We start from the raw sequence: 25127 nt of genomic DNA, 5'->3' as shown, positions 1-25127 counted from the left end.
TAAGCATCTGCATTCTACTAGCCTGTATATCACCTACAAAGTTAATAAAGTCTCCCACTCTATTAATGTAAGAGGTATGAATGGATGTATGCAGTAAATTAATTATGAAATTAATGTGGACAGAAAAGGATTTGGGAATCCTGAGAGGTGATCGAAACCTCACTGGGCAGAATAATTAATGCAAATCATGAATATAAAACAAGGCAGTTTTACACAGCAATACTTGGTACACCTTTGCATTTAGTGAAGTAGTGACTGTCACTTGGATGCTTTATCTCATTCTTGCGACATGATTCAACAAGAATCAACTAAACAAAGAGAGGGCAGAAAAGTCAGAAAAGAGCTTTCAGAATAGTTAAAGAAACACGCCTGGGAGCAGAAGACCCCAGAAGCACAATTTGTTTACTTCAAAAAAGAGAGGATTAAACAGTGACTTCATAATGAAGTAGCTATAAAGGATGAAGTGAATTTTGATGAAAAACAACTCTATGACAAATGAGATGAAGCTGAAACCACATATACTCAAGCTAGAAATAAAAGCAGTGAGGCTAATTAACCACAAAATGCTGCAATGGATTTTATATCACTGGCAACCTTAAATAGATTGAATGTCCCTCTAAAATATAATTCAAATACAAGTTGAAATGTAAGTAAATTCAGAGAAGCTGTATGTTTAATTTAGATGGTCACCAAGGTCTCTTCTGGCCCATGAACTCAATGTAAACTCACAATAAATATAGTAAAACTTGAAAGGATGAGCTCTTTGTTCTTACCACAAACAAAAAACTAGTTTGTAATGATGCTATAATTAACTTGTGGTCTTACAGCTCCTACACAAAACAGACATACCTAACTCTTTTATTCTACACTATAAGGCACAAATTCGTACCTCTGCCCCACACATGAGGGCTGTGATGAGCAAGACACACAAGCACCAAAGTCTCTTATTCTAAGAAGCATGAAAATGCTATTAAACAAACAAGGAAAGAAACAACCCTTTCTCCATCCACATGAATCACTTTAAACCACTTCATATTGGCAAAATGGACATATAATTTTGTAACAAAAAGATTATTAGATTTTGATGTAAAAGTCAAGGTCTACAGTTAGAGCTAGTAGGTTTGACCTGCTGATAGGGTTGTAAAGAAGAGGGCAAGCTATTACCCAGATCTGGGATAGCGTATTTTGGTGTGACAGTGCTGTTATCTTGGTAGATGATATATTACTTCCTTGCTGTCTTCATGCCCTGAATTTATAAACACTGCAGAAACTGAACAGGAGATTAAAAAAAAAAAAAAAAAACAGATGGAAAGCATGTATTAACTTCTTTAAAGAGGTACTGGAAAAGACATTAGGAACATCATTTAAAAAATCAAGTTAATTATCTATAACTATAACATAAAAAGCATCTATCAAGTGCAAAAAGACCCAAGTGGACAGATGATAAAAAATTACCCTCAACTTCTCAGATTAGCAAATTACTCAGAATTTAAAGGAACCTGCCTGGATTTCTTTTGCTAGTCATACGCTTCTGCCTAAAGCACTGGTGGACATAGGACTTTTGAAAGACAGCAATGCCCTGCTGGGTCAGACCAACACTCCATCTAGCCCTGCTCCATCTTGGAAAGCAAGAAAAGGAGGTCCTGTTTAGGGAGAGAAAGACAGCCTGCCTACTTTGTCCAGTCCAGTCCTGCCACACAGTTCCCCAACATCCAGTACTGTCACGTTAGATGCTACCATGCTCCTCAATGTTTGTAGTCTTTACGTATTAATTTCTTGACAATGAATTTGTTCAAACCCTTCTGAATCCACAGACTCACTCTGCATCCATGGGTTTACTGCTTCCTCTTCCTCTCTCGTGATACTGGATCCAGGAGGATTGTCTCAACTGAATGATGCAGGAATCAATTTTTCTGTTGAATCTACATTTTTGATCAATAATGGACTGATAATAGTATAGACAAGAATGTCTAAATAGATTTCCACCCAAGAGAAAAAGACATTGCCTGAACATTTTTAAATACATTTCCTCACTTCTGAACAGACTAGGGAACCTGAGCATCCTCATGGATCTTCTCATGTCATTTCCATTTTTCTGATGACACTCCCCTTCTTCCCCCATGAAAACTCAGCTGTGCTATCCTGTGGAAATGCAGTGGTTTTCAAGAGGTCAGTATGAAGCTTTAGCTTGGGCTGTTCTACTCCACAAGGGACAGTCAAAATCCAGTTTCACAAAACAAGAGTTTTACAACTCCTTGTGGACAGCAGCAATTATAGGGATTGATAAATCTTGCGTTCAGTCAGGAACCGACTGTGATCAGTTACACAATCACATGGTTACAGGCCCCCCTCTACTTAGCATCTCTTGCCACGACCTTTAACGAGCATATGGCTTTCCTCCCTCTTTCCAAACTCATCCAGCCTGTCCAGCTTCTCTTTCAGACTAGGTCTCCATACCTCTCAAGCCTACTCTTGACCACCTTTGTTTGGCTTTTCCTAGTTCCTCTATCCTCACGTGGCCTCTACAGCCTGCTTCCTCTTCTAACTGAAGCCTTTAAAGGAGAATAAATTTTTCAACAGACATCACCAACACTTTCATTAAAATGAATGAAACCATTAAAATGAATGAAACCAGGATGTTTTCCCTTTGTGGAGTTCAGAGAGCACATTGAAGTTGTGCAGGAAAACCACCAGGAGATGGGACTCCCAACCTGATAAGATGCACTGGTGCTTCCAGGCCTATTTTCAGGTCCCAGGCTCCACTGAGAAAAGTATCACAGTGACACAGCAAGGCAGGTGCTAGGGACTTCTGCTTCAAACCAACAAATGGTCGGTGGGGTACATACACATGTATCCACTGCAAGCACATTTACTGAATACAGAATGATTCACTCAAAATTGCCATCTCTGCCCCAAAATGTGTGTGTGTGCAAGGGCTGAAAGCTGAGACAGTTTTCTAAATGATGTTATAGATACTATATGGGGTTTCATCCTCATCACGCTACATATAGCTAAACTGATTTTGCTGGGAAAAACTGCAGCTGGAATAATTTAATACGTTTTATTTTGAAGGGCTGAAGTTTGGTAAAATTATATGCAACTAAATCCATAAATGCAGCCGTTTGGTACCATCAGCAACAAATCCTGCTTTTGTCTGTGCCCATAATCAACCTTTATATAGAAGTGAAAATAGTTTAAAGATATTTAACTTTTCATATTAGTTGGATATTTGAAAAAGTGTGTGTTCCTCATGTACAGTATTGCCTTTAATGCATTTTTTTCCTCATTTATGTTGAAAGGAATGAAATTAGATTGTTCTCTATTCTAATCCTTTCCAGTACTGTAAAGCACTAGCACGGTAGCAGCTCTGTAAAGAATATGTATAAATAAATTATCAGCGATTTCATTTAGGTAAGAACTCATTAGACTTTTTTCATTTTCTGCGAGAGCTAAACTTTAGGTTTATCTGTGTATGAAACATATTTACATGAATGCCATATATGAAACAATTCGAACAAAGTTATTTTGCTGTAAGGGAGGGAGGATAAGTAAGAAATCTTACTTCTTTCAATATTAAGTATGTGAAAGCAAATTCATGAATTTCCAGTTAGATGAGAGGTAAAAGACATGTAGCTCTGCAGATGCTTCACAGACCATTTGATAAACCTCCAGCAGGTTAAACAAACACGCAGGAAGGACTGTAAATGATATAGCAACTGCAGCCTCTCATCAAACACGAAAATCAGCAAATGACTTTGCAGATATAATAAACACCTCAAGTGCAGAAAAGCTTCCTAGCCTGTGATCTGCATTTCACAGGTCAAAACACTTGCTTCTGCTAGGAAATCACCCAAGATAGTTACCATAATAACTGTGACTGCAGAGGTTATTGCTAATGGATTTCTAAATGCTAAGAATCTCTTAAGTGGCAAATCTGAGCATTCTGGGCTGATTTTAAAAAGTACACAGTAAAAATAAGTGTCTATGAGACACATGCAAATTGAGGGGAAAAAGTGTATTTGTAGACACATACTTCAACTTCCTAACGGCCTTTACTGAGATATATACATTATTTTCAGGTTTTACTTCTACAATGAATTCTTTTTTTCCACAATAGAACTAAAAAAAAGGTAGGGGATGATTTTGTGACACGTTTTTTCAGGCAAACCATGCTCTTAATCTGCAAAACCAGTTAGCCAGTGAAGACTATTTAATATTTTGGTAGGGAATGAAGCATTAGAGCAAGACAGCACAGCATCGGAGTGCTTACAAAATCTGAGGGAAGCTGAAGTCAAAGGCAAGGAAGGTTTCTTTTGATAAGTCTGGAAAAGGTGATTGAGGTCTGCATAACTTAAGCAATGCTGCTTGAGAAGGTGGCTGCCCTGTAGCAAATGATGCAAAGAGGGCTGCTGAAGTTAGCAGCACCCGGTCAAAAAATAATAGGATTGTTTTCATCTTACAGTTTTACTTGACACAGGAGTGTGAAGAAATTTGGCCAAGTTAACTGCAAGCATGAGAACAGCTATTTTTGAATACCTGCTGTCTTGGCAATGTCATATTAATCACAGAGGAAAAAAAAACTGGCTCTGGAGGTGTGTTTGCACATAGGTAAACATCTACCCACTGGGGATGGATCATCTGTCTGTCACATTTGTCAGTCACTGTGAACCTGGCTCAGATGTTAACAGCTGAGCTACAGCAAGAAAAACCTGGGAGCCATCTTCCCTCCTAGCAGTATCATTCCATTCAACTTGTATCCTTGGATCACATAAGAAGTCTTTAAACTTTTTTTTAAATCCATGTGGATTTTTTTTCAATTCCTCTTATCTCTTGGTATTACTTTCTGTATTTTCACCTTATTTCCATGATTATCTTGTAAAAGAAAAATAATGCACTCTATCTATTCTACTATTATACTATACTGTACAGACCTTTTCATTTAAATTGTAGCACAGCACACAAATGTTTAATTCAGCTAATACAATTTTATATTGGCAAATCAAGCACAGTGTAACTGGATCACATGTTCTGTCTCTAACTGTAATCTATACTGGATCCCAGAACCATATATATATTTTAACTCTCAATTATTTTCTTACTTCTTCACAACCTTTGCTTGTTTTCCTATAGCAATATATTTTTGCTTTCAGGATTAAACAGTCAGTTCTATATGTTACAAAAAACCCAAAACCACAGTGAAGAACCACAGTGAAGAAGCTAGAGTGGTCTTTCAAATTCTTCAGCTTCCAGCTGACCTACATTCCAGTTAGTTGTGGGGAGTAGACAAACCCCTCAGGAAAACCGCATTTGGTGTAGTCTGAGACAGAATATGAACATTTGCTGCACAGCAGGCTGTGGGTCAGGGAGGGGGTAAAAAAAGGCATAATTTTGTGTTTCTGTAAACAGCTAAATAGCACCTGTATGTGTTCAAAGCCAAGGATCAGAAGAAAACTGCCTTACTGTTTTCTACTGACATATACATTGTGTATTTAAACATTTCAGAGGCTGAGAATTCCCAGGACATTAATTATTGTTTTTATTACAATAATTTAGTATTTCATGACTTCTCCTAGGAATATTTTGTATCCTAAGCAATTACCGAGGACACCACATCATACAGTAATTATTTTTTTAGTATCAGCTCTGTAAATATTACCCTTACAAGGCATTTTAAGGTTCTTTGATTTGCATGTGCTCCCTTCTAACTCAGTAGCTCAAAATTCGGCCTACCCTAAAATTATGTCGGTTTAACATTTCATTTTTACATTAAAATTCTGTTACCAAACTCCCCAAAAATGAGGCTGCAAAACTGCTAGCAACAGCAATACCAGAGCTTGAGCCACTGCAGAGGATGCACTCAGGGCTGTACATTCACTCTGTATTTTCCTTCCAGTTTGATGGCCAGCCCCGTTTTTGAGATCAAACACTGTGCTGAAATAGGAAACCTGTATTATAGCATGCTTCAAAGAATCACGTAGTGTGGAAAGAAAGTTCAGTATTCATGCATGTACAAAGGAACTGAAAAATCTGGTCACTTTAATTTCAGACTTCAAAGTCTTGACAATTTTCCTTCAGAGTAGAGCGACCTAGTTTAACAACTGACCTGTTAGTACATCCCTGCAACTGCGTACAAATCTTGCAAATGACAAATAATAATAAAAAAGATTGGTTAGAGAGAAAAACAGGCTCCCTGTGGTAGAGAAAATGTCAAAGAAATAATTTATAACATCTAGGTTTGGTTTTTCCTGCGCTTCTCCATAAGGGTTGGCATGCACTCTCACCGTAAATACAGACATTTTTCCTGTTCAGGAGATATCACTGTGGAGTGGAAGGTGGCTGGAATGAGACTTGGGAGGGCATAATGGCTCCTGGGGGTCCCAGAGGCCAGCACAGCTAGAGCACAAGGGTTATGCAGGAGGTGAAATAACAGTGGATCAAAACCAACATGATGAGGAGGCACCTTTTGCTAGGTGTGCTGAGCAGGGCAGAAGGCAGGCAGCTGTGTTCTACTTCTGTCCCAGAGAAAACAGAAATTTCCCGTTTGAGGAAATTATTCCCATTATGTCTCCTCGTTATTTGGTGCCAGTTCTTTGAACAAGAATTTACTTAGGAGAGAGACAGCTACATGACTGCAATCCTCCTAGCTAAACTAATTCTCTGAATTCACAGATGATTCAAACAGCTGTCCCAGACTACAGTTTGCATTATAGTTGTTGACTACAGTAACTATAGTTGAGCCCTTCACCACTTTAGGCAATAAAACTCACATTTCTATGTCTCCCAATAGCACAGGTGTCTGAGTCAGTAGATGCAAGAAGTAAAAACTATGGGTTTTTTTTTAATTTAATGTCAAATAGATTGGGTACAAATTAGCTTTTCCCTAAAAAACCAGACTTTAGATCCAATCAAAGCTATTTGCAGAATTTAACTGAAACTTACTAATGATTTCAGCCAACAAAAACAAAACATTGAGAAGCTGAAACATTTCACCTCTTTAAAAACTGGGGGGTTTGACTATTTTAATTTCTTTTTTTAACAATACTAACTTTAAGACTCAATAAAAAGCACATACAGAATTGGACTAAAAACAAAATGAAACTTCTGTTGCAGATTTTACGAAATATTTTAATCAGCCTCAAATTTATGGTGTCTTTTTTTTTTTGCTTCATGAAGGAATTAATGCTTGTGTCAGGTCATTTATTTCTCCCTTCATCCCCCCAGTTGTCAGTGAGTGAACTGAAACGAGATAAGTAAATAAATAAATGAACAATTTGCACAGCATTAGTGTTGACAGGTTTCTCCATGTTGTTAAAACAAGTAAGAGGGCATTGAATTTTAGTCTGGAAAGCATGGGAACAGCTATTCAGTTGATCCATATTCAGGACAGCACTGAGAACATGCTTATCTTTAAGCATATGTTAAAGTCTCCTTGATTTCAAAGTGTCTCTTGATCAGCGTCATCAGCTCTTGACAATGTATCAGTACTGTTGGAATATTTGATGCCCATTTTAAAGCTCCTGCAGGCATATGCAACCACAGGAACGACACCTTTGACTCAAGTGATATTGACCTAATGCTTCCCCTTGGCTAGGCACCGCTTTGGACCCTCGGCAAGCCAGGAGGAAACCTCAGCCCAGGAACTCAATGGGAGCTATGGCCATCTAAACCTAGGGATTTGAGAGGTTAGCTAACAAGTGAGTATCAAATACTTTATTTTTAAATGACAGACGTTTTCAACTGCATCTGTGATTCTGAGCGAAGGGTCTTATCTGTGAATTTTGAAACACATTGCTTTCATCTATGCACCCAAGTACTAATCTGACAGTGCTAGTTTCATGAATGAGGCACAGTACACACCCCCTTGGCTTCTGTAACCTACTACATGGGCAGAGTATCAATAAGGTTTCATTATATACTGGTCCACAGTCTAAATTTAAAGGTTCAGAAGAGAAAATCCATTTGTTTCTTACTTTGCAGGCTGCTTGTCATGCTGGCTCTAGCTCAAGCCTCATTTTTATGTTAAGAAATTCTGACTGTAAAGCTAAATAATGTTTCAAACAATCATGTATATATAGATATAACTAAACACCTACACATCTGCAAAATTAAGTCCAAGTTTCAAACTGCAATTATATTAATGCATATAATTTGAATTAACTATAATTTCAGCAATTCTGTAAATCCCTTTGAAAGAATCTGTTGCTTGTTGATTTTGCACCATGTGAAGACATGATAAATATGACATGTAGTCTTGTTACATGAATAATGCATTCTGCATCTTAAGCAAGCAAGTTCTGCTCCAGAGAGATGCTTAATCCATTCCCTGCTTCTGGGGATGAAAGGAATTAAACTTAGTGCACTGATCTCACAGTATGTGCTCATTTGACTTTAATTATAAAATGATTATTTCAACATTTTTTTTCCTGTAAAATAAACCAAGTCTGAGCTCCATGTAACCTCTATAGAATTATATTAATTCTCTGTGCATTCAGTCTTTGCTCATCAATACTGCACTTTCAATACCGTTTCACATGAAGGGATAAAAACAACCTCTTGGGGTTTACAGTTGGTATAGTAGTTTCAGGTCTCACAGCAATAAATGCTCCCTTTTTTGATACGTGGCCAAAGAAGGAGCACTGGGATCCTTTAAAGTGAATTCAAATGTCATGAGAGGGAACTTTCACCAGGCACAGGGAGATGACGTGGTCCCACATGACGCTGGAAGATTTACATCACACAATCTGGATATATATTTTCATTAGTATTTTTTCCAAACTGTTCAAATCTGTGCAAAGCTCAGTATAAGATCATTTACCTTGCTAAAAACCAGAATTTTTCTCTTGGCTGATTCAATGGCCAGTGCATTCCTTGGGAATAAGACATCTGCTGTCCATGTCTCAGGAATGACAGAGCATCAAGTGGATTAGACAGCTATACTGTCAAAGGCACTGCCATACTTCAAGCTTGAAAAAACAGCACTTCAGGAATGTGATGTTTTATCAGGCATACCATCTATAGGGAATAGAAATGAATGCTCTCCCTACAGCGTATGCTCTCCATGTAAGGATTACTGACAGTAACTCTAGCTGACACATCTCCATCCAGGTCTAGAAGAATTTACCAGATTCATTGCATCGTACCTTCCAATTCAAAAGCTATTTGGAGCTGACCTACATCTTGTCAGAAGCACAATCCTGCCCCCAAGCAAAAGCAGCTGTACTACTTCTGATCTCAAACTAGTTAATGCTACTAGTTAATACTACTAGTACATCTCCTACAGCCAAGCCAAGCTGGCTAGCTAGGATGCTTCTACATCTGTGTCAAGACTAATCCACAATGTGGATAAACTGCCCAAGGACAAGCACGAATAGACGCTACTTACAAGGTGCTAGCTTACATATGAAATGTGGGGTCAAATTTTCTCAGTGTCCAAGTGATATAAACATTTACAGGTTATTTTCAGAATCTTCAGTCAACTCCCAAATGTTCAAGTAACTTCTCAAAATAGTACTTAGTTTTACAAAGCTATTTATGTATCTAAACCCACATCCACTGTGCTAGAATATGAATTTGTCAGGGCATGAATAAGTTTTAATTATTTTTTTTTAAATATCCAACCAGCTCAATCTCATTTATCCTTTGGGACTCCTACGGTCTAGAGATGCAACAATACATTAAGATAAATGTCTTCACTATATTAAAAGCTGAAGAACATAGATAAGCTTAGAACAGTTTTTTCAGAACACCTGAAATGAAACAGAGTACACTTCACCAAACACTTGACAGTATTGTCTCTCTGAACAAACTGTGACTTACTCAGAGCACACAGGAAAGATTTATCTGCAATGCTCTCAAAAACTCCAGAATATACAGCACATTTAAAAAAAATCCAAAATAAATGGTCTTTGGTCATGATGGCTATTCAACACTGGAGATTCCTAATCTTATCAAACGCTCTAAAAAAAATTGCACCGGTTCAATTTTCATCAAACCTTCTCTTTAAAGAATACCAGTAAAAATCATCAGGAGTTCTCAAAATGTCATGTGAAACCATGAACTTCAGGCTGTATTCAGACTTAGCATAAGTGTTTTATAAATACAGTAACCATACCATAAATGACAATTACTAAGTTCACAGTGAAAAAATTAAGAAGATTTTTTACAAAAAGTAGATACTTAGTACATTAAATATTAGCAACCTATGAGCTAAAGCATTACCTGAAAAGGTACCCATGTAGAGGTATTCACTCTAAAGAACAATGATTTGATTTACTCTAAAGTACAATGCATTTTGATTTATATTGACTTGGAGAAAAAAATACCTGGTTGGTACTTGTATAATGAAAGATTTTCTCATAACAGTAACTACACACTGGACACTGTAGTCATGTCATTTCACAACGGTCATGATCTTGATGATTCTACCATAAAAATAACAATCTTTAAATCACTAGGATGTTTTCAACAGACAGAAATGTTCATTATGAGCAAAAGTAAATCATCCATCTCTCTCTCACACGTACAAACATGCACATAAAGCATCCACAAAACATGTACTTCGGCCTTTCAGAAACGCTACAGCTATGGGGATGAGATCTGAGCCTGGCAGTGGTAAAGGTCTGAGCTCCATCCCCTGTATCCATAGCCTCCCTGTGGGTTGTATGACTTTGTTCAATAATAAGGCCATGGAGTGCAGAGAATATTAACATTAGTCATTAGAAGGTGGGTGACATGACCTTACAGTTTCTGATTTCTATTCCAATACATCTTCCCTTCGAGTCAGAGGTTAGTGTGCTTGAGGTGAGACTGGCAACATCAGTTACTCTGCCTGTGCACAACCTTTGTCAGTGTTCATTTGTTTTCATTAAAAGATCTCTACAATTTTACTTGAGGTAAAAAACCCTTTAGATTGCTGCATAATATATATAAAACTTGCTTTTCGTGGGCATATTTTGCAGACTTGTTTGAAGTAATTAAAAGAGACACAGGTTTGAAGATCACATATTTTAACCATTTAATCAGTGGTCCAGCTTTGTGCAATGCGATGACAGAAAAGACAAGGATGGGCATATGTGTGGCAGAAAATCAAGTGAAGATGAGAAGTCTGACAGAGTGTTTCTCTACTAGATTTCTGAGCCTGTCCGATCAGCGGTGGAAAATATGACTCAATCTCCCTATACCATCAAAACCATATATCAAAGAGCAGATTTCATGAGGACTGAAAATACATGAGCCTCTGATGAAAAGGTTGTTGTAATCTATGTCTCAAATCTGCTGCAAAAGACGGAGACACAGGGATGTTCTTCATAGCAAAAGCTCAAGGTAGCCTAAATGTGAGAATTCCTTACAGCTCCCATGGAACCCTCCTCATAAAGTTGCTTGGTAGTAACTGTAATTAATTTGCTTTTTATAACTAGTTGAACTTCGGTGAGTATTACCTTGCTGTTCATGAACACGTTAGGTGTTATAAAAAGCAAAGCAAAGTCTTACCTGGAATACTCTGTCTCCTCACAGACAGTGCTCCATCAGGTGCCTTTGCCTGGTTTGCAGACTTTGTGTAAGGACTCTCATCTAAACAGAAACAAGCAACACTTCCAATTACTGTTAAATATAATGTTAAAAGCAATATAATTTTTACCCAAATACTGTGTGAACTAACAATGGAGAACACAAGAGCTGCTGTGAGCTAGACAAGGATGGGTATTTCTGAATGCTGACTCAATGCTCAGTGTCATGTTTAGACTTGATGACAAGGGCTCTGAATAGCAGAGCTGAAAAGGATGGGGTAAAACTCAAATCGGAGATAAGGCTTACTTGATGACAGACTTGATATACAAAGGCCTTTTTGGTTTTAACATAATCATAGAAATTTCCTTTTTCTCATGTTAAGAAGCTTCACATGTCAAAGACTCGAGTGAGAGAGGGACCATCCCTGTTCAGGAGTGAAAGGCTTCCAGAAGCTTTTGAATATTCCTGCTGTAAAGATGCATTCCTTTTGCTTTGGGATCTGTCACTGGGTGGTTCCTTTTCTCTTGTAATGATTGACTGGGGAAAACATCAGAAAGCTGTGGCCAAATAGGCCAGGCACATTTATGCCTCAAGAACAGCACTGTAACAGTCTGTATCTAAATAGGGGGCTACATGGAACACCTACTGCTCAACCTCAGTGCCTAAGAGACCACTGATGATCGGATAAGCAGATGAGTCATCAATTAAAGGCAGCATTAGGCAGAAAGTGAGTCACTTCTACATCCCTCTTAAGAGCAGACTGATGGTAGGGAATAAACTATATTGTAGCTTTAAAAAGCACAAGCTATAAGCTCAGGAAAGAAATGTGTATAAAAGAGAAGAAATAATATGCATTTTATTATTTCAATCAAGAGAAACGAATCAGAAGAAATTAGGCTTCTGTCTTGCTTGTCCTTTAGTTGAGTGCTCAAACACTTTAAAGAATTATGAAATCCTTCTATTTGCATATTTTCCTTCAGGATGCGAAGGACCAATACGTTTACAGAATGTGTATGAATACATACTTAAATGCAGATCAATGAGTAAAGGAATCAAAGACTATGTTATCTGGTATAGAAGCCTTAGATCAAGAACCACATAAACATTTTCTGGAGAATCAGTTTTTCTTTTCAGCTGACACTCTTGACGTTATAAACCTTCTTTGCTGATTACACTATTTAAGTCTTGCAAAGTCTCAAACTCCTTTAGACACTTGTATCAAAGACAAAGTCCATTTTTATACAAGAGAGATAGGGTTTGGCCACCATAATTTAATTTAAAACCAGGTCTCAGAAAGAAGTGGCTAGAAGAGCTGTTGGCTTTTAAAACCAGAACCTCTGCAGTGAAATCTGCTACTGTTAAGTGGATGCAGTACAAAAAACCCCAATGAATTAGAAAGAAAAAGGAAAAATATTGTTTTATAGCCATGCACCTTGATGAAAATGCAGCAAGTAATGAAGAACATATATTGGTAAAATACCTCAACAGCCAATATAATTGTTTTCTCTACAGTAAAATGAACTCCCATTGCTTTAGGACTACACTGTTACAAGGAGAAAGATAACAGGCTTGACTATACTGTATGCTAGTACAAACTCCAAGAAAATAAAGCTGTCAGCTACAGGAAATATAGAAGCATGAAAAAATATTAACATAGATCCAGCTACATAATTTAAGACAAAGGTAGACATGTAAAGCTTTGTTCTTCCATTTAAGGAAAGTGAAAAAGCTAATATTATTGCATATGCAGAATACACATCCCCTTATTAAAGAAAAAAATTACAATAAGAATGAACTAGAGCTTCTGAAGGAAGGATTATCTTTTTCATAGAAGAGGCACTGCTGAGCTAAACTCAAGACAAGGCTCTCCGAACAGCCTTACTAACTCATATCAATACCAAAAAAAGAGAGTTCATCAATAACATGTGGCTTATGTGTCCCATCCCTTATTACTTATTTGCAGGTATTGAATGTGACAGTAGATAGTGTGAGACACACATTTTTCTATTAAAAAGTGGGCAGGAAACATAATAGAATTTCTCAGGAACCAATGGATGGTGATGGCTTTTGGGCCCTATTTGAATGTGTGCCCTACCTATGAAAAAATCTAACAATTTATGGAACAAAGTAGTCCTCTCCAAGTCAGAGTTATTACATATAAATCTTTTCCATCAGATTGGAGAGCGGGCAAAAAGGAAAGAATAATTTCTACAACCAGATCTTTTTCATTGAATCTTTGTCACTGAGCAAATGGAATATGATTTTCCCAATATTGCACTGTGCCTGTGGTTGTCCTGAGTTCAGAATAAAGAACAAGCCTGCAAATCCTTCTGGTTAACGACACCAATGAGGGGAGGGGAGTGCACATTCAAATTACTTCCTAGGGAGCCTGAGCAAAAAGTCTAGAATTTTCTACATAACAACTGGCAGATATGAAAGGTAACTGAGGTTGCACATGTGAGTAACCTAGTATTTTAATTTAAACATATTAACACTGAAACAGATATTTATATGGGTTAGATACTGTAGGCATGTAATTGTGTTACATTTCTTAATCTGTCTACAGATTTTTCACAGCAAAAAGAAGAGGTCCAAAAAGTTGCTTCATAAACTTTTGAACCCCTGTTAATGCAAAATATACCCAATTATTATTGGGAAAGAACAATGAGCCATTGCATCATCAGTGGATTGGGAAGCTGTTCCCAGGACAGGAAGGAATTATCTTTCAATGCCCATTTAACAGTAAAATCACACTGCAACATAACTAGAAATCAGTGTAAAGGATTCCCAAAAGCAAAGGGAAATAAATATAACCAACTGGAGAAAGAATGCTAACAGCCTTATTGAGATGCTTATTTGAGACAGAAAAGTAATACAAAGAACAGACAGATGCAGAAATAGATGCCATCCTAAAGAACAGAGTAACTAAAGAGACAAGGAAGCCCAGATAGCCCTGAAATGTCATACACCATTCATGCTCTCAAAAGGGGAAAAACCCGTTTGTATGTGTTAGCAAAGTTGTGTATGTGGCCACAAGAATTTATTAACAAATTATAATTTACTGATGTCTCCATCCGCTCTATAGTTAGCAGGGAGGGTCTTAAAACATGGAAAAACACCTCATGATAGCAGTACCTAGAGGGATTTATCCGAGTGTTTTATATTACCAGCTTCCCCCTCTACAGCACAGATAGATTTCATGGAGATGAAACCCAACTCAGCAAGCCAACAACCAACCCCAAGTTGCGACATATTTAAGAAGCCACACATACAAAGCAGAGGGAGAAACAGGCTACACTCAGAAGCATATATCTCACCTAGCTACACCCCTGATACTAATACAATCAAATCATCAGCAGGGAGTGAGCCATAGTCTCTGAAGAATTCACAAACTGACCTGCATCACCCCTGAGCACGGAAACGCTTTCACCTGAAACAGGCAGACACACGGCTGGAAACCTGCCGTGCAGTGCCCCAGCTCCCGGCCACGTCAGGGGGAATTGCACTGCTGGTGCCACGGTCGCTACAGTGGGACTAGCGCCGCGATGCAGGTACACTCTGGGAGCGGCAGTAATTACATCACTGGTTCTTTTTTTTTTTTTTTTTTTTTTTTCTTCCTTTCTTGTAATTTCCTCTGGCTAAGAGATTAGACAGTCCACGGTAAACAACTTTAACAAGTCAGTAGGTCATATTTAGGTGACTGCTATGCCAGCAGATCTCTTCACTCCGTGACTACAGGAAACAAACCCTCTTATGCTGTTAGTAGGTGGGGGTCATTTCCCCCCTCCCAAATCATACCCTGCATATTGTTTGTAGTTGCCAATGTGTGGTAGTGAACAAGATGCTCACTGTGTTAATTCACCTCCTTCCTGGCAGAAGACAGTGATAATCTCAGAGGGAACATCTTGCAGATTACTGAGATTCTTAGCTAGCAAAGCAAAATGATCTTCCTGTTCTCTCCTTTTGCTTGTCCTCATGAAAGCAACAGCCCCAAATACCAGTAACAGTAGCTCATGTACCATCCTTTACAACCTCTGCACACAATTCTTCGAATTAAAGACTGCAAAGATAATGATCAAGTGGACAAGCAAGGGCTGACTTTGACTTCTTTAGGCACCTGCTTGACAGAATCCCTTGGGAGACAGTCCTGAGGGTATAAGGGTCCAGGAAGGCTGGACACTCTTTAAGAAGAAAGTCTTAATGGCACAGGAGCAGGCTGTCCCCAGGTGCTGTAAGAGAAGCCAGAGTCAGAGAATGCCACCCTGGCTGAACAGGGAGCTTTGGCTGCAACTCAGGGAGAAAAGGAGAGTTTACGGCCTCTGGAAGAAGGGGCTAGTCACTCACAATGATTACAAAGTCGCTGTGAGGCTATGCAGGGTGGAAATCAGGAGGTCTAAAGCCCAGCTAGAAATTAATCTGGCTTCAGCAATCAAGGACAACAAGATATATTTCTATAAGTACGTCAACAGCAAAAGAAAGACCAGGGAGAGCCTCCATCCCCTGCTAGACACAGGAGGAAACATGGTAACAAGTGATGAGGAAAAGGCTGAGGTGCTTAATGCTGCCTTTGCCTGAGTCTTTAATGACAAGACTAGTTGTACTGAGGGAATCCAGCCTCCTCAGCCAGAAGACAGAATGGGAGAATGACCCCCCCGCATTCCAGGAGTGACCTACTGCATCACATAGACACACACAGGTCTATGAGACTGGACGGGATACACCCGAGGGTGCTGAAGGAGCTGGCTGGGGTGCTTGCCAAGCCGCTTTCCATCATTTACCAGAAGTCCTGGCTGACCAGGGAGGTCCCGACAGATTGGAAATTGGCCAATGTGACGCCCATCTATAAGAAGGGTCGGAAGGATGATCCGGGAAATTACAGGCCTGTCAGCTTGACTTCGGTGCCCGAGAAGCTGATGGAGCAGCTCATCCTGAGTACCATCACACAACACATGTGGGACAACCAGATGATGAGGCCCAGTCAGTATGGGTTTATGAAAGGCAGGTCCTGCTTGACAAACCTGATCTCCTTCTATGACAGGGCGACCTGCTTACTGGATGAGGGAAAGGCTGGGGATGTTGTCTACCTTGACTTTAGTAAGGCCTTTGACACCGTTTCCCACAGCATTCTCCTGGTGAAACTGGCTGCTCGAGGCTTGGATGGGCACACGCTTTGCTGGGTAAAAAAATGGCTGGATGGCCGGGCCCAAAGAGTTGTGGTGAACGGAGTTAAATCCAGTTGGCAGCCGGTCACGAGTGGTGTCCCCCAGGGCTCGGTTTTGGGGCCACTCCTGTTTAACATCTTTATTGATGATCTAGACGAGGGGATCGAGTGCACCCTCAGTAAATTTGCAGATGACACCAAGTTGGGTGGGAGTGTTGATCTGCTCGAGGGTAGGGAGGCTCTGCAGAGAGATCTGGACAGGCTGGAGTGATGGGCTCAGGCCAACTGTAGGAGTTTCAATAAGGCCAAATGCCGGGTGCTGCACTTGGGCCACAACAACCCCCAGCAGCGCTACAGGCTTGGGGAGGAGTGGCTGGAGAGCTGCCAGTCAGAGAGGGACCTGGGGGTGTTGATTGACAGCCGGCTGAACATGAGCCAGCAGTGTGCCCAGGTGGCCAAGAAGGCCAATGGCATCCTGGCTTGTGTCAGAAATAGCGTGGCCAGCAGGGACAGGGAAGTGATCTTACCCCTGTACTCGGCACTGGTGAGGCCGCACCTCGATTACTGTGTTCAGTTTTGGGCCCCTCACTACAAAAAGGACATTGAATTACTCGAGTGTGTCCAGAGAAGGGCAATGAAGCTGGTGAAGGGTCTGGAGCACATGTCGTACGAGGAGCAGCTGAGGGAACTTTAGTCTGGAGAAGAGGAGGCTGAGGGGAGATCTCATCGCCCTCTACAACTACCTGAAGGGAGGTTGCAGAGAGCTGGGGATGAGTCTCTTTAACCAAGTAACAAGCGATAGGACAAGAGGGAATGGCCTCAAGTTGCGCCAGGGAAGGTTTGGACTGGATATTAGGAAGCATTTCTTTACAGAATGGGTTGTTAGGCGTTGGAATGGTCTGCCCAGGGCAGTGGTGGAGTCCCCATCCCTGGAGGTGTTTAAGAGTTGGGCTGACGTAGCACTTAGGGATATGGTGTAATTAAGAATGGTCAGTGTTAGGTTAATGGTTGGACTAGATGATCTTCAAGGTCTTTTCCAACCTAGATGATTCTGTGATTCTGTTACAGCTATTACTGTAGGCTTATTGCCTTAGCTATTGACTGTGAGGCAGATAAACAGCTTTTTGCACTTTCCTGCCTATTATTAACCTGGTGGCATCTCTATCCTGTAATGACATGAATTGATTCATTCTTTGAGACAGGTACCATGCTGTGACCCTTTTATATCATTCTACATTGCTCTTACTATACAGGGGGGACCTCTGTCCAAGACTAAGGGCTCTGCGCACTGTAACAAACCAACAGTAATGTAACCCTACAAAGATTATACACTGGACAATGTATATATATAAAGTGCTTGGTACTGTACTATATTAAATCTTTAGGTATTTTTTGTATTCCATTTAACACCCTTTGAAGGATACCAATGGGGACACATAACAGGGAATAAAAGGAAAGTCGGAAGATATTTCATCAACAGTCAAGTCTAGGCATTCAACATATCAGGCGGTTTATGGCAACTGAACCATTTGCGTGTCTCTCGAGGTTGGCTGTGAAAGCTATTGACCCAAGGATGTTGTTTACAAATGTGATAAAGCCTAAAAGGACTCCCTCCTTCAAGTCTTCACAACAGGTTAGAGGATGTTTCCTTCACTGCTGCTGCCGCACATCCAGGTTATAACTACTGAACCCAGTAAACATGTCCAAATTCTGTGCAGCACCAGGTGGCCCCAGAAGGCGACTAAGCACAACTACATCCTGTCAGATGTGAAGGGGAAGCCTCTTCCCACCCCACTGGGAACAGCTACTGAACAACTCAGTGGCTGCCACTTTGGCTCTTCCACATAGAGAGGAAACGTGATGATCCTTCACTGTCGTATCTTGTCTCTCCCACACAACAACTTGTTCTCAGCTCTACGTCACCACTCGTACATGCTTCTCTTCTGCAAAGCCTGCATTCCTCTGGGAGTAGGGGGAATAACATGGCACCAAATTTGTAAGTGAGGAATTTCAAAAGCAGGGGAATTTTTTAATATTGAAAAGCTTGGAAGCTATATTAATTTTTTTTTGACAGTAAATGTGAAAGCATTATGAGGGAGAATAGTGAGCTTCCATCTTTCAGTTTTTCATTCATCAACAGCTTACTTATGCCTCATGATGATAAGCCATTCTTTGGCCAAGGGACAACTGAATTTAAACCTCTTAAGAGTTTGACCCTGTATCTCCTAAGTAGACTTCAGAACCCAAGCAAGTGAAATCTGAGATGTTCCTCAAACATTCCCCGCTGTGAAGTATCTCCAACTAACTTGAGTCCTAAGATGCCACAAGGAAGCACATGACATCTTCAGGTGGCTAGACCTCCAGTTGTCTCAGTGTACAGGAGGAGTAAGATTGACTGCACATGTTGTTGCTTACACTGTTTGAGATAGCATGCACCTCCAACTAATAGAAAATCACATACCTGTACAGAGGTAGAGGTTGACAACACAAGTAGTTTTCAAGGGGATGATTACAGCAGAGAGAAGACCATCCCCAAGATTAGTTTCTCAAAATTCAAAAGCACCAAGGTCACAGTTATTACTACAGTTATTACTTCAGGCATTCCTAGATCTGTAACATCCCATTCACAGAAATTTGCCAATCCGTAACTTCATAATGAAGAATATTTGTCACTAAAAGCAACAGATTTTTATGTAACTTGCCAGTACAGCACAAAATACCATAGGTTTTCATACTTCCTATATCAGAAACTTATCCTGAATTTTATCTTTAAATGGCATAAAGCTCAGCATTATCTAAAAATGTAGCATAATTTTCAGCACAGTATCATACCAGTGTGTACTGGGTCTGGCTGAGCCGGAATTGGTTTTCCCCTGTAGCAGCCCTCATGGTGCTGTGTTTTATGCTGGGAGCTGGCAGGGTGTTGATAGCACCCTGGTGTTGTGGCTACTGCTGAGTAGTGCTTACACAGCACCAAGGCTCTTTCCGACATTTCCCCCCCCCCACAGTGGGACGGGGTGGGCAAGATCTTGGGAGGGGACACAACCAGGACAGCTGACCCGAACTGACCAAAGGGATATTCCATACCATGTGACGTCTGCTCAGTATAAAGCTGGGAGAAAGGAGGAAGGGGGTGGGGTCACCCTTGGTCCTCCGAGGCAACCGCTACGCGTATTGGAGCCCTGCTTCCTGAGAAGGCCCGACATCGCCTGTTAATGGGAAGTAGAGAATAAATCTGTTTTCTTTTTTTTGCTTCCGCGCACGGACCTTTGCTTCGCTTTGCTTATATTAAAACTGCTTTTGTTTTACCCACAAGGGTTGGGTTTTTTTCCTATCTTATTTTCTTTCCCCTTTTTGCCCCGTTGAGAAAAAAAGGGGAAGGGGGGGGAAGTGATAGAGCGACTTGATGGGTACCTGGCATTTAGTCAAGGTCAAACCACCACACAGTGATGGTTGGTAAATTCTGAGCTACAGCATTCTCAGTTATCACTGCAGCTTGTAGATGGAGGCTTTCACAGAAAAAATAAACACGTATCCACCGTTATCTGTGGTTTACAGAAGCTCTGAAGTTGAGGAAGGCTTACACAGAGTCTCAGTACAACTTTTAGGACCATTCCTGCAGAAACGTACTCTCTTCTAAACTCAGACCTTTCTGTTAAAGATCTTCCATTCCGTAAGAAAGCAGAAATATCTACTGGACGCAAACCCCGGTCTCACATTCATAGATGAGTATGCAAACTCCCAGCTACACAATCATTCAGTCTTGCTTGCTCACTCTGATCAATGTTTTAGGTATGTCATACAAAATAAAACAGATTAAAGCTATCTCCTCTACAATCAATTCCAGGCCCTGCACTGCATCAGGCAGAAGAGGGAATCTGAACTCAAGATCCCCTCTGTACCCCTGTGAGCAGCCCAGCCACTGCAAAGTCATCAGGACCACTCTAGAAAAATGCCCCTGATCCCATGTAAGCTCATCTCAATTACAGTTCTTTGTTCCTGGTAAACGCGCATAATCATTTTCTTTGAACTGCTACATATTCTGGAAAATGTAATCTTCAGGTTGATCTACAGCAATGGGAAGGGAAAAAAATACCGGGAAGGTAAAAAAAAAATACCGAGAGGGAGTTGAAGCTTCGTTATCACACTGCCTTACAGCTTCCAGCTGAGAGGACTTCTGTTAAAGATAGTGGACAAATCTTTCTCCCTGAACTTAAAGACCAAATAATTCTGAATGAGAACTGACTAAATAACTGAATATTTATGCAATACCCCGATTAATCTAACCAGTAGCAGTTACAATGAGTAGATCTATAACAGCTATAACAGGTATAACAGCTGTAAATGAATCATAGCAAGAATGATACTATCCAGACTTTTTTTTTTTTTTTAATAACTAAAGCTTATAAAGGTAAATGGAAGTTCTAAAACTCTGGTAAGTTTTATAACTGAATTATTGAATACACTTGAATCTATAAACCACATTTAAATTTGCTGGGAAGCAGTGAATAGTGGGAATTTTACTTTGGCTGTTGATGGGAGATTTGGCACAAGTGTTTTTAGCCTGGTGTAACTTTTAGCCTTAGTAACTGTTATGACAACAATAATGAAAAAATTCAACCCCAGAGAATGTATTTTTCCTGGGAAAGGAGGATGTTTTTAAAAAATTTGCTTTTAAATAATGCAAAAGTCTAGTGAAAAATTAACATCCTAGAACATGCATGGTTACCACAATGTCACCACAGCTGTGTCAGAGCATAATGGACTATAAACAGTTGAAAAAAGACACAAATTGGCTAAGTTCTTTCAGCAGATGTATAATGTACAGATTTTGAATGTATATGCTTCATGAAACAACAAAACACCAACAATTTGCTTTGCCCATATGCTAACTCTTTCAGACTTGTTATGGGAGCTCCAACCATGAAAGAAAGCATTAATTTCTCCTGCTGGTGCAGAGGACTAACAGTTTTTCAAGTTCCTTTTAGAGCTATGGCTTCAATCACTTCCAATGAGCCTTCATTTTTGAAATGGCAATGCTGCTGTTTGAAGTAGTGCTTAGAAATATCTAAAATTTCCTAAGAGCTGCATGTAAAGTAGTCATTAATGAACTAGGCTCCAAGTAGGACAAATATGAACGTATTTAATCTTAATCCTTTCTTATCAAACTGTGCTCAGTGTTCTCCAGCAGTCTTTATTAAGAAAACATAGGGTTTCAAATGCTTCCATAACTAACATTTGTTGGTGTGTGTGACATGGAAGAATTACGAGAAGGAAGAGTTAGAATAGCTCCTCTGGTAATTTTCTTTCCCATATTTAGCAGACGTGTCCTCTGGTTTTCTTAGAAACTTAATTTTAACAGTTATAGCACCCAATGAATAACTGTGTTGTCTCTCTAAAGTGAAAATTTATTCAATTTTATTATACTTTATGTAAATTTAATTCTCTTTTTTCTGAATTATATGGTTACTTATTACAGTAGCAGCTCAGTTTTAATCTAGAAGCAAGAGAAGTAGGGCATTGTAATTATGCATAACCATGAATCCATTTCCTATTGATATTTACAATACCTCAGCAAGCTTGACTGTTTGAAAAATGATCTGAATATCCTCCAAGTTTGCTTGTCCAAAGTTAATTTCCTAAGCCCGTGCTTAGGCACCTGAATGGAAATTCTTGGTTTCCTAAATGGCTAAGTATGCTGATCTCCTCCCAAAGCTATTTTGCTCAGGAAAATTCAGAACTTTCCAAGACCATCTAAACCATGCAGGATCTGCAGGAAGCTGAAAACATGTCTTGAGAGATGTTAGCATATGGTGATATTCACTTCAGTGGATTAGCTGATAAAGAAGTAATCCTCTTTAAATAATACCCCAACCACAAACTACTTCAAATCTGATAAATATGTCTTTTTGTTTACACAGCATCAAGCATTTGTTAAGGGATTAAACCCAAATGCTGTAGACCAGAATCATTACTGAAACATTACATAATTTTAGGACTGAAAGTGAGTTTCACTCTGTTGTTTTGAGCTTCTGTTTATTGTCTTGAGCTTCTGTTTATTGTTTCTGGAAATAATACAGGCATCATGTAAGTGAAATGCGTAAGGCTTAATCAGAGCAGCTAGAAACTGAAGAAGCTGGGACAGTGAAAAAGCTCAGAGAAACTGAGGATGTAATTTATTTTTCTCTATGAGACAGTTTGGGATTTTTCTGTATATATAACTTCTGCAAAAAACCTTATTCTACAGGATGGGGCTATAAACCTTTTCATTTAAAAGGAAATTCCTAAGTGGCACAGATCTCACTGAGAGGAAACATTTCTAAATGTTCAAGCTACAGTTTTTGTTCTGAACACCCATGGTTTGTTAAGAGTTGCATCTTAGTCCACAAGAAGGTTTTTTTGTCCTCCCTGCATGTGTTTAGGAACATCACATCACTCTGATGTACTGCCGCATGCTGGCATTGTGTGAAGGGGCCATACATAAGCTTTTAGGAAAGAAAAAAAAAATCAGTAACTGTTTTCTTTATGAAGTTCTAATAATTAAGAGATTCAGTTACATTGTTTAATGTTGGTAAATGCTAAATCAGCATCCCTCAAGAATATTTGAGCCAAACTTGACAGAGGAACACCAATGTCAAGAAGATGATAAAAGTTCTAACAAGGTTCCTGGAGAAGGGAATTGAGACCTGAGCCAAGGCAGTGGCCAAGGGCCAGAAAACCAGATGGCATTAAAGTCACACCTCATGGAAAAACACTTTTATGAACAGGTATTTACTTTAAAAATACATTAATGACCTTAATATTACCTTTTATTCTCTACCCTTGGTTCAGCTACCCCTTCCAGATGGGATTTTGCTGGGCTGGGAAGACAGTGATAGCTGATTAGGGTAAAAAGGGCCAAGCCATATCCCGTGGCTCCTGGACGATGCCCTCAAGCTAAGCCACCATGCTGCTGACTGCTGTGGCTGCCCACCACTGTGCCTTCTCGGGACAAAAGGCAATCGGCTTCCTGGCAGGCAGCATTTCACTGTATATTAACAAAAGACAACATGTGGTATGATCTGCTATTACATATCTGGTTAAAATGCAACAGTAGAAGTACATACTGGTCGTTTGAGCTGTGTATATACTGCATGGCACCTCCACTGTACCAGCAGATCTTAACAGCTTTCTTGTGCATCAACTGTTCCTGTGCTTTCTCAGCCCAACCTTGGTGGAGGTTTTACCTGCAGTCTGACTGCTTGAAAATTAAAAAGTGTAAGTGATATTGAAACTGCTGTTAGATTCTTTTAAAACTTTCTGATTTTTTCATTGAGGGAAATAAAATTATATATTCGCCCTTCCCATCAGTATATATATATTTTTTTTAAAAAAAGTATATGAATAATGATCTTCTAGGAGTACTCACAAGGAAAACACCTACCACCGTTACCAGTGCAGACCGTAACGCAGAGCAGATCAGGAACATCTGCCCAGGCTGCTGGAATTACAATTGACAGGGATTAGGGGAAGAGAGGATGTCAACTAGGAACTTCTCTATTGCATGTCAGGGAGAACAGAAGCTAGCAGATGTGTGCTGGGAGAAGGCAATGGTAAAGGTTAATAGCTGAGACAGTGAGACTGTCACTCAAGTTGCATAAAAACTAAGTAAAATACGTTAAAACTGTTTATAAAACAGGAGTTTAGTTTGCTTCAAGGAAGGTAAGAATAAGCAGTCACAACACTACATTCAAAGACAAGAAGTTAGGAATGGTAATTTTTTCATGAGGTTAGTTATCCTGCCTCTATTCCAGTGTTGTACTAATGCTATTTGCAGTAAATTATATAATGTATTTTTCAGCCTACTTGTGTCTGTAAGTGTCTCTTAGTGATGACATCTCCACTGCTTTCCTTTGGAGACTACTCCACGGGATGGCATCAGATCTCACAGCTGGAAAACAGTTCCCTCCATCAGTCTACAATTTTCTTTCCTTGCTTTAACTGTCATTCTATTACTCCTAATAACATTCTTCCCCTTTTCATAAGATCTTATAAAAAATATCTTTTGTGTACTGTTCATTCCAGAAATCACACAGATTACTGTGCTTACTGCTTTAGGCTAGAATCCTACCAGTTCTTCTTACTGGGCATGACTTACCACAAAGACTGGCTGATCTTGTCACTGAAGCACTAGGATATCCATCTGGTGAAGAATCCATTTGGTTTCTTTAAACCAAAAATTTGCACAAGTGTAACTCCAGCGTGGACAACATCAAGAGTAAAGCATACTTTTGCATCTTAGTAATATGTTGTATAAACTCACAGCATTAAAATTATCCTTTTTAATGCCACTAACAAGCTTTATTTATTTGATTCATAAAATAATTCTAACACTGTCACTAGGAGCGCATAAACATTATACCGGTACTAGCATATTTATATTGGCACACCAGTGGGATTGCCGCACTTATTTATAGTC

General features: G+C 39.5%; 1 protein-coding gene across 8 annotated transcripts in view; it reads right to left on the bottom strand.

Moving 5' to 3' along the window:
• GRIP1 (glutamate receptor interacting protein 1) overlaps nucleotides 1-25127 on the bottom strand; it is a 342061-nt gene that overhangs the window by 101627 nt on the left and 215307 nt on the right. For all 8 annotated transcript variants that reach the window (XM_074827290.1, XM_074827293.1, XM_074827286.1 and 5 more), the window contains exon 2: nucleotides 11491-11571. In XM_074827290.1, coding sequence (XP_074683391.1) covers nucleotides 11491-11571 — 81 coding nt within the window. The remainder of the gene's footprint in view (nucleotides 1-11490; nucleotides 11572-25127) is intronic.

The sequence above is a fragment of the Strix aluco genome, chromosome 5, assembly GCF_031877795.1.
Source record: "Strix aluco isolate bStrAlu1 chromosome 5, bStrAlu1.hap1, whole genome shotgun sequence".
Taxonomy (NCBI): Eukaryota; Metazoa; Chordata; class Aves; order Strigiformes; family Strigidae; genus Strix; species Strix aluco.
Note: the sequence above shows the minus strand (reverse complement) of the source record. Positions and strands in the feature narration are given on the sequence as shown.